We start from the raw sequence: 15,376 nt of genomic DNA, 5'->3' as shown, positions 1-15,376 counted from the left end.
GAAGTATCATAGTAAACAACTATTTAAGATTGATATTTTAATTTAGATGAAAGGTTAATTTCATATAATACTTTTTTATTATTATAATTTATATAAAAAAGGGGGTAGGGTAGACTTTAAGGTACCCCTTGTATTATGGCGAAGTTGTTCTTTGATTTATCACCAAGTTGTTATTTCATTTATGGTAGCCTGAGTAGTTGAATGTTATGGAAACCCTATTGTAACGTAATCGGGTGCATGATTCTGCAAAATTTCGAATCATGGAATGTTTTGTAAGCGTTTTTGTGGTGTGTGTTGGTTTGATTCTTTAGACTGTAGAATGGCTGAATGTAGTAAGATTAACTTGAATTTTCTGTACAATTTGGAGCGAAAAGGGAAAAGAGCTTTAATTGACTGGTGTGTAAATGAAGGTTTACTTAGTAGTCGTTATAATTGTCCTATATGTAAGAAGGATATGCGTCTAGTCAAACGTAAAATCCGTTTGGATGGATTTGAATGGGCTTCTAGGAAGAAAGGTTTAGATGGTCACTATGTGAAGCATTCAATCAGAAAGAGTACCTGGTTTGAAAAAAAAGTCATTTGAGAATAATTGATATTTTGATTTTTACGTGGCTCTGGGTGTATGAAGCGAACTCGAAAATCATGGTAAGTGAATATTTGCTTTCAGTAGTGCTTAAATGTAAAACATATTTTTCTTTTTTATGTTATTTTATTGTTTGGTTTAAAATTCCTTTTATTGAGATTATGTATTTTTTGTTTGCCTACATTTTAGAATTTGGTGCTCCTTTGACTTTTTAAGTGAAAATATATCTATGTGTACATGGACAAAGTAAAGGGAGTGCGTAATGCAAGTTTGTACAATTCTGGGATTTTTTTTTTAAGTGAAAATAGGTCGACGTGTACATTGATAAAGTTAAAAGAGCACACAATGACATTTCTGTGCAATTCGGGGATTTTTTTTAAGTGAAAATAAGTCGATGTGTACATGGATACCGAGTTTGTGCAATTGTTTGTCTTGTTTGGCTTTGTGTAGCGGCGATGTTTGGCACAAAAATCGCCGCTTTGCAAGCCAAAATAACGAGTCAAAGAATTGCACAAAATCGGTATCCATGTACCACCAAAAATTGCTAAGGGGTACCCTAAACTATAATTTTACCAAAAAAGGCTATACATGACTGAATGGAAGCATAAGAGTAAATAACTATTTCAGATCATTATTATAAGTTATATAAAAATTGCTAAACATAACTGCATGGATGCCTGCATCACTATTTCGCTACCGAGTTATCGCTAAAGCATAGTTTCGTCTCGTTGGTTGTTCAAACATAATTTTCTATAATAAATGATGCCTTTTCTTTGAAAAAATTCTCGGTAAAGTGCAGAATCGCCCACTTATTTGTTTGCTGCTTTTTACAAGGGTAAAAACAATTGAATTTTTGTCAATTTTCTTTTACTTTTTAAGTGAAAATAGGTCGATGTGTACATAGATAAAATCAAGGGTGTGCACAGTGCCATTTTTGGGCAATTCTGGGATTTTTTTAAAAAAGAAAATAGGTCGATATGTACATGGATGCCGAGTATGTGCAATTCTTAAAAACGCGTCAAGCAGTGGGTGATTCTGCACTTTACCCACAATTCTATTGCACACTTTTCGTCATGGGCAATTCCTAAATTGTTAAATCCATAGGATATCAAAAAAGAATTTACAATCAAAAAAGGATTTAAAAATTAAACTAGTATTTCAATGGCATCTTAAGAAATATAGAACTATATAAACTTACGCAATCTGAAATCGGCGCGTACACTAGATTCGGCGTGCTGTTTAAATGGGTGCGTTTGCTAGATTTGCTGCTTTTGCGCATACATTTTCGATGCAATTTTTTTATGGTCCTCAAAACGGAATGGTACCTAAATTTCTTATGAAAAGCCGACACTGGCATTTGCATAAAAAAATCTGGGACATTTTCCCCTTGTATTAAATATATTTGTTTTGTTCATGTTGCTCTAAATTTTGGCCATCTATACCAGTGTCCACACAGTCTTCATTCTTTAAAACCATCACCAGAAGAACATTATAATCTGTTAAAAATACTACTAAATACATATTTCCAGCAAATGTGAAACAAGTTATCCTCAAGCCAGTACTGTAAAGTTTCTTTACCAAAATTGCAATTGAAGTAATTGGAGATTCAAATGTATGAGTAGACAAAACACTCTATTAATTAATATTTACTAATTATATAACTATGTAACAGGTCAAACACACAGAAATATTGCTAAAAAATAACAGTGTTATCACTATTTAAATTCACTGTGAATGACTCTAAAGTGAGTAGACATCTTATATTTATATGGGGATAAATTTCAAGACGCTTTAAAAAGATCTCAGGAATTCTTCAAGAGTTAAGAATGGACTTGAAATTTCTTGAATGTGCATTTCTAAGAAATCATTTGAAATTCAGTTCCAGAAAGTGCCAATAACATGTGGCAAGCAACAGAGTAGCTTCCCGCTCAGCCTCATCCATCTTAAATTACACAATGATTTTGAAATTCGTGGCAACACAATGATCCAATATCGTCTGCTAGAGATAAAATTAAATCTGGCAGATTTCCATTTGAAATGTAATTTTTAGTTTTTTATTACAATTCTATTTTTTGTCTCAGTTAGTCTATATTTTAGGGTACCCCTGGGATTATCCCCAAGTTGTTTTTCATTTATGGCAACCTGAAGAATTGAATGTTATGAAAACCCTATTATGATGTGATTGGTTGTGTGATTGTGGTGAAATTAACCGATGGGAAAATATTTATAAGGGCTTATTTATGCGTTGGATGTTGGTTAGGGAGTACATTGCTTATTTTGTGCTTTACAACATAAAATGGCTGCTGGTGGTAAGATTAACCTGAAGTTTCTGTACATATTAGAACGATTGAGAAAGAAAGCCTTGACCAACTGGTGTGTAAATGAAGATTTAAATGGCTTCATTCACCTCTTGGTAAATTATGCAGTGAGATTTAAGGATTTGGAAACAAAAGCTCATATCAAAACTCTCGCAGGTATGTGGGGTGTAATAAAAAGGGATTTTCAAAAGAAATGCCACTGACTGACAGACAGCATGGAGAATATTTTTCATTTTTACTTTCGTGAATTTATGTGACGACAGCAGTATACAGATTCTACTTTCAATAATTTTAAATAGTTTTCTGATGCTGTTAAGGAATTCTATGTAAATTCTCTCATATTGAAGAAACATAAATTTTTAAATAAGGTAAGTCGATATTTCTTTTTGTATTGCATAGATTACATAACATGTATTTCCATTCTTATGTAATTTCCTTGTTTGATTTAAAATGCAGATTAATGAGATTACATATATATTTTGTTTTAAATATGTTTTGGACACCATTTTACTGGGAAGGGCGTTGAACGTAGACAGGACAGCCACCAAAAAATCGTCAATTTTCGGCAAGGGAATACTATATTTTTATCTTTGCCTCTTATTAGCTCAAAAGAGCTCTTAGGGTCAAACACAATTTTGTGTTGTTTCACTTTTCTTTCGAATCTGTTGCTATTTGGCAAAATATAATCTTCAAATTTAATTTACCTGTTAATGCTTAACAAGCTATTTAAAAGAAACAAATGCAGTTCTTAAGAATATAATTTTTTTGGCTAATCTTTGGAATATGGTAACAGGTAGTTTGGCGACATTTTGGTAAGGCGATAAAGTTTACTAGCTAGGACTTTAGCAGTGCACATGGATAAAGTCAAGAGTGTGCGCAATGCCATTTTTGTGCAATTCTGGAATGTTTTTTTAAGTGAAAATAGGTCGACGTGTACATGGATACCATGTATGTGCAATTCTTATAAACGCGGCAAGCAGTTTGCGATTCTGCACTTTCTCCCAATTTCACACCTAATCTTCGTCATGATTAAGCACTTTTGTCCCATAAAAGTTCTAGCATAAGCGTAATTCGGCTAGCAGATTGTTGGAAAAAGAATGCTGAGTAAAAAAAAAAAAAAATGCGGTTGATCTTTACATTACGGTAACTTGGCGATTTTTTGGCGAAAATTTGGCGACCAACTCCCCTACAGCAACCCTCTATTTTTTTTTTTCCCCGCCGCCATTTTGTCTTCACGAAGTAAAGACATGTTTCTTTTCTTCTTATCTACTGAACACTTCTTCCAACAATCTACCAGCCGAATTACACTTATGCTAGAAATTTTATCAAACAAAACTGCTTAATCATGACAAATATTCACTGCAAAATTCGGAAAAAGTGCACAATACCATACACCTTACGCGTTTTTCAAAATAACACATACACATAAACCATGTACACGCCGACTTATTTTTACTTAAAAAAACATCCCAGAATTGCACAAAAATGGCATTGCGCACACTCTTCACTATATCCATGTACACTGCTTTTATCTCATAAATTAAAAAAATTTCACGAAAATACATGACAATTTTCTCAATCTTTAAACCCGGTAAAAAGAACATATATGAAATTACATGATCGCGAAAAAGTATTTACCCTTTACAAATATGAACATTTCCACATATAAAATAAATAAAATATCCAAAAACTTTTACCTCTAAATCATCTATTACATTATACACGTCACCAACGAATTCATACATGAAGCATTACAAATATTTATTATCAAATATTTAAATTATTTCCATGCACATTTATTTCAACTTAAACATACACCAAATTCCTACAAGTATAAAATTCACAAAATAACTATCATTTCATTAAAATATAATTAAATTCAAAAACACCACTTAAAATATACATGAGCACATACATTCAATTAATAAAAATTACCTTACAATCCTAATTACTTTAAACTAAATCATTGCTAATAACAATTTTCCCAATAATACCAAATTCCTTTCCACCTTACATTTCCAACAATGCATAAAAATAATTAAAAATACTAACTTACCTAATCTCCTTCAGAATCTTCATTACGTGGCGGATACACTTTTCTTCATTCTCTTTCAGAATCTTTAAAATCATACTTATCTTTCAAAGCAAGATACCAGGTAAAATAAATAACATAATAAAACATGTTTATTTCTCTCTCACACAACCTTAAAAAACATTTCTTACTATCCTTTTCAATACCACTAAATACCCATTTCGAATTCACTTTACTTACGGCCATGGGATCCAAAAATTCACAAACACTATTTCACACAACACAGAATAAAGCCAAATACAAAATTTCCAGATTTTTTCCCAATTTGCCCCCTTTTCCGATTAAAGAACCGTAATTCGTCCATTAATATCACATGACATATCCCATGATCTCTCATTTCCCCCACACAAAATAATGCGTAATCGGAACTCAGTACTGCTCACATTATTACCAAAGTCCCAGGTAGTAACCTTTATCGCCTCCTAAATGTCGCCAAACTACCAGTTACCGTAATGTAAAGATCAACCAAAAATGCCTTTACTTTGTGAAAACAAAATGGCGTCCAAACAAACTAGCAGGTTGCTGTAGCAGGGTTGGTCACCAAATTTTCGCCAAGTTACCGTAATCCAAAGATTAACCGAAAATTTCATTGCTGTTGAAGGTTATTTGTATTGTGAAATATATCATGAAAAAGGACAGGTATTTGTTGCAACGTAAAATGCTTTAAGCTGTATGCAAGTAACTTGGAAAAAAAAAATACTGAAAACTATGTAAAATGGATGTATTAAAAGTCATGCATTCATTAATTTATTACATGGGCATGGCTCTTACCGAAATACATCAATCAACAGGCCAAGTACTTAATAATGAAAAATGACACTTGTAAAAGAAATATTAGTATTCTATATGAATTAGAGAAAATACATATAAGTATAACGTAAACGTAAGTATAAGAATACTAATTTTTATTTTTTAAATGAATTTCTATTTCCCGTTATGCTTAATACACTGTTTTCTGTGCTAACTTGAATTTAATACAAATTTATTTTCGTATATCACGTTTAACCTGTTAGTTTTACATCTACACACTTATTATCTGTGAATTTTTACTACCATTGTCTGCTAACTTGAATTTACATACACTAAAAACCACATTTACGGCTCATCTAATCGGAGCTTGGCGAGTAAAAATGCAACGGCGCCAACGGGTTCTTTCCCGAAGCGCCAACGGGTTCTCTGCGGATGAAAATCCATTTCATTTTTTAGATACACTTCCACTGTGTGAGTTAAAAATATTTTGGTGGTTATAAGGTACTTTGGTTTTAAACATGTTATGTATGCTTATTATGATCCTGCATTGTCTATATAAGTATTTTGTTTTGCATAATGAACACAGTGAAATTTATGTCATTAATGCTTCATGCCTGTGTTGTTTTGAAGTTGAAAGAATGGCTTATCAGTTCGAATGGCTGTAGTCTTCCAAAAAATATTGCGGTTGATCTTTACAATATGGTAACTGGTAGTTTGGCAACATTTTGGAGGCGATAAAGGTTACTACCTGGGATTTTGGTAATAATGTGAGCAGTACTCAGATCCGATTACGCATTATTTTGCGTGAGGGAAATGAGAGATCATGGGATATGTCATGTGATATTAATGGACGAATTACGGTACTTTAATCGGAAAAGGGGGGGAAATCGGGAAAAAATGCGGAAATTTTGTATTTAGCTTTATTCTGTGTTGTGTGAAACAGTGTTGTTTAATTTTTGGATCCCATGGCCCTAACTAAAGTGAATTCGAAATGGGTATTTAGGCATTGTGATAAAGAGAAGTTTGCTTTTTATTTAGCAGAGGAAGTATGGAGGAAAAATTCTCAGAAAAAATCCTTCAATAATTTTATTGAATGAATTAGAAAAGTGTATCCGCCACGTAATAAAGATTCTGAAGAAGATTAGGTAAGTTAGTATTTTTAATTATTTGAGGATATTATTTTTATGCATTGTTCTAAATGTAAGGTGGAAAGGAATTTGGTATTATTGGGAAAATTGTTATTAGCAATGATTTAGTTTAAAGTAATTAGGATTGTAAGGTAATTTTTATTAATTTAATGTATGTGCTCATTTATATTTTAAGTAGTGTTTTTGAATTTAATTATATTTTAATGAAATGATAGTTATTTTGTGAATTTTATGTTTGTAGGAATTTGGTATACGTTTTAGTTGAAGTAAACGCGCATGGAAATAATTTAAATATCTGACACTAAGTATTTGTAATGGTTGCGGTATGAATTCGTTGGTGACGTTTATAATATAATAAATGATTTAGAGGTTTTTGGATATTTTATTTATTTTATATGTGAAATGTTCATATTTGGAAAGGGAAAATACTTTTTCGCGATCAGGTAATTTCATATGTGTTCTTTTTACCGGGTTTAAAGATTGAGAAAATTGTCATGTATTTTCGTAAAATTTTTCTAATTTATGAGAAAAAAGCAGTGTACATGGATATAGTGAAGAGTGTGCGCAATGCCATTTTTCTGCAATTCTGGGATGTTTTTTTAAGTAAAAATAAGTCGAAGTGTACATGGTTTAGTGATATTTTAATTAAATGATAGTTATTTTGTGAATTTTATGTTTGTAGGAATTTAGTATACGTTTAAGTTGAAATAAACGTGCATGGAAATAATTTAAATATTTGATACTAAGTATTTGTAATGCTTGCGGTATAAATTCATTGGTGACGTGTATAATGTAATAGATGATTTAGAGGTAAAAGTTTTTGGATATTTTATTTATTTTATATGTGGAAATGTTCATATTTGTAAAGTGTAAATACTTTTTCGCGATCAGGTAATTTCATATATGTTCTTTTTACCGGGTTTAAAGATTGAGAAAATTGTCATGTATTTTCGTGAAATTTTTCTAATTTATGAGAAAAAAGCAGTGTTGTGCAATTCTGGGATGTTTTTTTAAGTAAAAATAAGTCGACGTGTACATGGTTTAGTGATATTTTAATTAAATGATAATTATTTTGTGAATTTTATGTTTGTAGGAATTTGGTATACGTTTAAGTTGAAATAAACGTGCATGGAAATAATTTAAATATTTGATACTAAGTATTTGTAATGGTTGCGGAATGAATTCGTTGGTGACGTTTATAATATAATAGATGATTTGGAGGTAAAAGTTTTTGGATATTTTATTTATTTTATATGTGGAAATGTTCATATTTGTAAAGGGTAAATACTTTTTCGCGATCACGTAATTTCATATATGTTCTTTTTACCGAGAATAAAGATTGAGAAAATTGTCATGTATTTCCGTGAAATTTTTCTAATTTATGAGAAAAAAGCAGTGTACATGGATATAGTGAAGAGTGTGCGTAATGCCATTTTTGTGCAATTCTGGGATGTTTTTTTAAGTAAAAATAAGTCGGCGTGTACATGGTTTATGTGTATGTGTTATTTTGAAAAACGCGTAAGGAGTATGGTATTGTGCACTTTTTCCCAATTTTGCAGTGAATATTTGTCATGATTAAGCAGTTTTGTTTGATAAAATTTCTAGCATAAGTGTAATTCGACTAGTAGATTGTTGGACGAAGTGTTCAGTAGATAAAAAAAGAAAAGAAACATGTCTTTACTTCGTGAAGACAAAATGGCGGCGGGGAAAAAAAATAGAGGGTTGCTGTAGGAGAGTTGGTTGCCAAATTTTCGCCAAAAATCGCCAAGTTATCATAATGTAAAGATCAACCAAATTTTCTTCAGTAGCATTGTTAAGGTAATAAAACTAGAACTTTATACATTTTAAAATTATTTTAGGATTTGGAAACCTCATGGTTCTGCGTGCTTACAACTGTTAATAATTAAGAACATAACGTGAACAGCATGTTACAAATTAGCATTCACCCCTCCCGCCATATTTTCTTCCTTTGACCCCGAACTGACGAGCCGAAAACGGCATCTTTCGACGAAAACTTCTTTAATTATGCGAAAATATTTCTATTTATTCGTTGTTAAAAAATTCAGAAAAAATAACAATAAATAAGAGAAGAATAATATAAATCTCCAAATGCGAACAACGACAACCTTCGCACAAGCGAATAGGATGAATTAGCTAGGTTACCAGGTTTGAACTATTATCGCCAAAGTTGGCGATGTTTACATTTACCGGGTTCTCTGTGGAAGTGCTTCCAATGAAATGAATATGCTTAAAGATGTAAGAGGATTATGGCATAAAACTAGATAATTTCATCTTTTTTACCTATTTTTTTAACCTGAACTAGTACAGCGCCATTATTGCAGTAATATAAAATAACGGCGAGAGGATTGAAGGTTGGGTAATTTTATTCCATTCTCAAGAAATCAATTTAACAGTGATGCATAAACATACTGGTTTCAGCTTTACTAGGCAGACAATAATAAATAAGAGAAGAAATGTTTCCATAACCATCAGCAGATGGGATTTGCAACAATAAATTAAAATGTAAGGCCCCTTTCAAAACGAATAATCAAACAGCTATGGATTTGGCCGCCGCCACAAACAATGCAGCCGCACAAGACAGTAGAATTTAGGAATGGAAAGATGTTTAGAAATTAATTTTTCAAAATTTTTATAACTTTGCACCTGACAGCAGAATTTAGCTGAAGAACGTTTCAGAGTTTAAGGAGGCACCGGGTAGCAGAATTAAGACAATTTAAAATCCTATGCAGCAAAAAGTTCAAAATTCCTTTTAGACAGCAAATACCTTTAATTGGCTGCATGGAAAAAAAAAAAAAAGGCAAGACTGATGACATTTTAATGAGATACATCACAGAAATTTAAAACATATGACTTACTTGAACGGAGGTTTCGCGAAATATTTTCCATACTGAAGATAACAATTACTGCTTACAACTTACTTACACACAGCATAACGAGTGCAGATAACAGAAATAAACAAAACGAACATACGAAACACTTGACCAAAACATAAACAAAAACCATCGAGGATGAGCAAAACTGTTGCCAACTTTTTTTATTCTAATATCTAACATTTTTCAAAAACGCTTCAGCACTCCTAAACTCTGAAAATTCAGAATCAAAATCGGTACTGCTTACTCTAGCACCAGAGTAATAAATGCTGGTGTCCCACAGGGGTCGGCACTTTCGCCGTACCTTTTTAATATTTATACACAAGACATCCCTAAAGACCCTTCTGTTCATCTTGCACTCTTTGCCGATGACACCGCCATACTTACTAAAGCCTGCACAGTTATCGCCGTAAGAAACCAACTCCAAAGCTATCTCATAAAACTGGAAAAATGGCTTACCCTTTGGAGGATTAAAATTAATACTGATAAAACTAAGGCAATAATTTTCCGTAAAGGAAACATGAAATACTAGCCTCCACCCTCTGAAATATTTGATGAAGAAATAGACTGGATTAATGAAACCAAATACCTTGGAGTCGCCCTTGACCAAAAACTTACCTTCAGAACCCATTTCCGATCCGCAGTACAAAAATTTAAAATCACCACAGCTACTATGCGACCTCTTCTTGGTAGAAAAAGCAACTTATCTACTACAAACAAATTAATTCTATATCGCTCCATACTGCGCACCGATCTGGGGACATGCAGCTAAATCCAATATTAAACAATTACAAATTCTACAAAATAAAATTCTACGAGAAATTTTCAATGCTCCTTGGTATATTCCCAACATCTATATTCACCAGAGACCTTCGAATCGAACTTATTCAAGAGTATATTAAACGATTAGCGGTCAGCTTCTTTTATTCAGTACAAACCCACAGTAATAGCCTTATTAGCACTCTCAGACACTCCCCGCGTCCCAGAGAAAAACATCGTTACCCTTGTGACGTCCTTCCGACATAAGAATTACAACCTTAATTGACTCATTCACGCCAAACTGACTCTGCGGTTTTACCACCCGCGGCTACATCTTATAACGACACTGAACTTGACACCCCCCGCCCTTTTTTCGCCGCCGCTAGTGCGGACCTCACTCTCTTTCATCCGCCTCCCACACTCCTTTCACCCTTCTCTTTTTCCTCCCACCCGATCTTTATCAGAAGTCGAGTAAAAAGATGTTTCTACATCTTGACACTCGAGAATAAAATACGATCTGTGTAAACTCTGAAATTAAAAGTCAGTTCTCACTTCACGGCAAGGCAAAAATACATGAAAACTCAAAATCTCTTCATTAAAAAATTCAAGATATAGAAAACCATAAAACACCAAATACAGATAAAGCAATTAAAGAAAAAAGCATTTTTTAGAATTAAAATTACAGTTTCTACTACTACTACTAAGAACACCTAGCAGCTTTAGAAAGCAGTGCTTCCTTTTATCTGCATCTGGTGAGGACCATCGGTAAAACAAAATGAGTAGTATAGACAAAATATGAGACGAAACTATAAGTGGCCGCATCAGTCGACGAATAAGGTGAGTTTTGGGTGGAGGGTCCAAATCAATGAACTGAAGAGTCTAGTATGAGTAAAAAATGTTAAGGATAGAGAATGTTAGATGGATATTTGTATTTTTCTCTAGGAAATGGAGAACATCTAAAGGCCCGTCCACACGAGTACGCTCGCTACGTAGTTGACGCAACTTTTTTGACGCCGGCGTAAATTCGCGTGACGCAGAAGACGTAAAACTGAGTTCACTCCTGTTCAGCATTTTCGCCTACGACGCGCGCGCCAATAGACGACCGAGTTCTTATCACGTGTCGTAATCAGAAAACCTTCTTGCTTACTACAAGCGTCTAGCCCATTCCTCCCTGTTCCTTTGCGCAGATTCACGCGCAGGATGTTCACTCCGGCCGATGCTATTCGCACCACCGGTGCGATTAGCCGCTTAAGCTATTCGCACCAACATTAACCACGCATGCGCATTGAATTGCCAGATCCGTCTATTGAACCCAATCGAAAGGAACGGATTCTGCGTTCGCTAACTGCTGTAGTGAATCTTTTTTTTAAAAAAAAGGCGGGCGTAACCTTGGCGTTGTTTATCATTTTTTAAGCGTTGGCGACTTTAAAAAGTTTAGAAAGGAAAATGGGTTCCTTTTCTTATAAAAAGAAGGTACACATTTCCTTTTATTAAAGTATATATAAAAAAGAGCAAATTTTTATGTTCGTAATGTTTATCCTTTTCCTGAACGGTTTGAATAGTTTAAATGTCTGATTTGAGGGGGGACAAAATCCTGTTTACATTTTTTTGTACTTCTTAGAATACATTTAGCTTTAAAGATGTGTTTTTCGCAATCAAGACTTTAATTCATTCCTCTTTGAAAAATTTCGTCCAATAAAAAGGTACTAAAAATTAGACACAGGATTTCTGTGTAGAAAATTTAGACATGAATTCCTTCTGATTGAGGACCATAGTCTAGACAGAATTAGTTTTTATTAGTGACTGAATGTACAGATAATTTAATTTGTCTCACTTCTCTTATAATGTTTTTTGAAAATAAAAGTTAAGACACAAATTTAAAAAAAAAAAAAAATGTTTAAAATTTGATGTTGAATTCAAAAACGTTTATTTGGTAACTAGACCTAATAAACCTAAGAAATCAAATTTGAAGTATACCTTATATGTTATTACTAACTTCTGCTTAATGAATTATTCTTAGGAAAGAACATTAAAAACAGGTGAAACATTTCATGCTAGAAAACAAGATATTAGAAATTTTGAGCTCATTCAATAAGGGGAAAATTATTCAAAACGTAGCTCCATAATTAAATATTTTTTCTACTTGATCGCCAATACACGAGGTTTATAAGAAATATCTCCTACAAGTTATGTGGCCACTATTTCTGTGTTGTCAGACTATGAAATTCGTATAGGGAAAACAATGCATGTCAAGGTGAAGAAAATGACCTTAATTTGATAGTTTTTCTAAATAATAAATTTTTACACGTTATGCGTTTCTTTTTCTTAATCTAGGCGAAATAACATTTAACACGTAATAACAGCATAAAACCCACAAAAGAAGTGTTCCAGTGAAATTCAGTTTTCAAATGTTGTTTAAATTTACTTCATTGAAAGTTTTTGCATATAAATAATTACAGTGAATTAAACTGAACTATTTTTAAACGTTTACAGTTAATCGAGTAACATAATATTTTTTATTGAAATAAAAATCGTTTAATGTGCAAGATTACTTTTCTTACAATGGTTCATGTTTCTTAAATCCTCTTGTTCTTGAGTTCAGAAACCTTCGTTATTAAAATTATTCGAATAGTTTAACTTTTATATGGTTTCGTGTTTTTCATTTTGACTTTCATATGGTTGCGTTTTCAACCATATTAAAGTTAAAATGAAAAATTTACGTAAATTTTAATATATGTAATAATTTAATTTTTTTAGAAATAGTTCAGTAGTTTTACTTTTAAACAATGGCTTTACTTCGATATAACAAACAAGTTTAATTAGTTCATCAAAAAGTTGTTAGAGACACTATCGAATCAGGCACTAGCCTATTTTTTCACTCTGCAGTTTTACTGCAAAAACAGTGAATTATCCCTTATAAAAATAGTTCAGAAATATTTAATTCCTTTCGTTTTCCAGTTATTGAAATTTTTAAAATAATTGAAATTCTAACTAAATCCTTAGATAAAAAGTTATTCAAGAACTAGACTAAAGAAATGCAAGGAAAGGGGTTAACTTTAGTTACCAGCGGAATTTCAGATATTGTTATTTTCTAGTAACTAACAAAAAACATTTAAAATCCTCTTTAATTTATTCTTGACCACCCTTTAATTGATCTCCTGCCACCCCGGCCCTTCTGAGGCCGTTCTTTGGCACCCCAGGTTCGATAGGGGATAAAGCAATTAAGCAAGGCTCTCCTCTTTTAACTACTTTTTCACACAGCTGGGGGGCAAAAGAAAAGGAACACAACGGTTTTCCACCTGAATTAGCCAGCGGCGAGTTAGAAAACTGCAAGACAAAAGCCCACAAGAGGAATGCCCATTTAAAAATAGCCCACATTTTCAGGAAATCCTTAGATAAAAAGTTATTCAAGAACTAGACTAAAGAAATGCAAGGAAAGGGGTTAACTTTAGTTACCAGCGGAATTTCAGATATTGTTATTTTCTAGTAACTAACAAAAAACATTTAAAATCCTCTTTAATTTATTCTTGACCACCTTTTAATTGATCTCCTGCCACCCCGGCCCTTCTGAGGCCGTTCTTTGGCACCCCAGGTTCGATAGGGGATAAAGCAATTAAGCAAGGCTCTCCTCTCTTTAACTACTTTTTCACACAGCTGGGGGGGCAAAAGAAAAGGAACACAACGGTTTCCCGCCTGAATTAGCCAGCGGCGAATTAGAAAACTGCAAGACAAAAGCCCACAAGACGAATGCCCACTTAAAAACAGCCCACATTTTCAGGAAATCCAAAATAGCTACGACTTCCTGAAAAATTTTACGCGTAATAATTATTATGATTAAAAATGAAATTTCAAGTGGGAATGAAATTAATTTATGTAAAATCCAAGTTGTCAAAATTTAACTAGGTTATTTGAAACCGTGCTTTTAATTCACCATTAAAACAGTGTTTGTGATAGCGCACACAAATGTTTTCTTAATCATAATAGAATACGATACTTTTATTTTTTTCGTTGAAATGAAAGTTCGGCTTTAATTCTCCATATTAAATTCATTATATGCAAAATTTTCTGCAGTGTTAAATTATTGTGTGTATATGATGAAAGTTTACATATATTTTATACTCCTTATAATTTTATAGAATTAAAAGAAACAGTGCGGCCAGTATTCCCTTTGTCGGACTTACACGAGGGCACTTCCATTTGTCGCGTAAATATAAAAACAAAGTTACACATACATGTATATGTTTTTAATTATATTAATTTTTATTGACACTCTGTTCTATATACATATAGGATTTTTATTCAGCCGGAGCCAAAATGAAATGTGTTCCGCTACTTAAATTTATTGTTCAATTATTTGTTATTAATTTAATTTATTTTTTTATTTTATCTTTATTCATGAATCTGCTTTGTGAAACTGAAGAAAAAGGGAAAAAATATTAATTTTAACGTAGCATACATATCGGTATGGGTTTTTGTCAGTGTGGGCTTTTATCAGCGTACGCTTATATCTATATGGGCTTTTATCTGTGTGGGCTTTTATCAATGTGCGCTTTCATCGGTGTGGGTATTAGTCGCGTAAGCAATTATCCCAGTGGGGTCTTTTTTGTGGGCTTTTGTCGCGTGCGCTTTCGTCCAGTGGGCTTTTGTCTGGTCACCGATGAGTACACACGATTATTTTTCATGCCGTTTCCTGGAAAAGCCGTAACGCTCGGGGGAGTAAGTTGTTAAATGCATCTTGGCATTTTTTTGTCCAAAAAAACTTTTGCTTGCTCTCTATCAGTTTCTGAAGAGGTCTTGCGATGGAAGAAAATCCTTCGCGAATCTTCTATAGTATG

General features: G+C 32.9%; 1 protein-coding gene across 4 annotated transcripts in view; it reads right to left on the bottom strand.

Annotated features, from left to right (window-relative positions):
- The window catches only part of LOC118203809 (ankyrin repeat and SOCS box protein 13-like), a 72,552-nt gene extending 62,598 nt beyond the window's left edge, over positions 1-9,954 (bottom strand). For 2 of the 4 annotated variants that reach the window (XR_015041301.1, XM_085817280.1), the window contains exon 1: positions 9,768-9,954. Coding sequence is in view for 3 of the 4 variants with exons in the window: in XM_085817280.1 (XP_085673406.1) it covers positions 9,768-9,798 (31 nt within the window). In the remaining variant the exon portion in view is untranslated. The remainder of the gene's footprint in view (positions 1-9,767) is intronic. The other 2 variants (XM_085817281.1, XM_085817279.1) reach the window with 1 other exon arrangement.
- Between the last annotated feature and the right edge of the window lie 5,422 nt (positions 9,955-15,376).

The sequence above is a fragment of the Stegodyphus dumicola genome, chromosome 5 (genome assembly GCF_044657685.1).
Source record: "Stegodyphus dumicola isolate Sdum_Otavi_A_Nest chromosome 5, ASM4465768v1".
Taxonomy (NCBI): domain Eukaryota; kingdom Metazoa; phylum Arthropoda; class Arachnida; order Araneae; family Eresidae; genus Stegodyphus; species Stegodyphus dumicola.
Note: the sequence above shows the minus strand (reverse complement) of the source record. Positions and strands in the feature narration are given on the sequence as shown.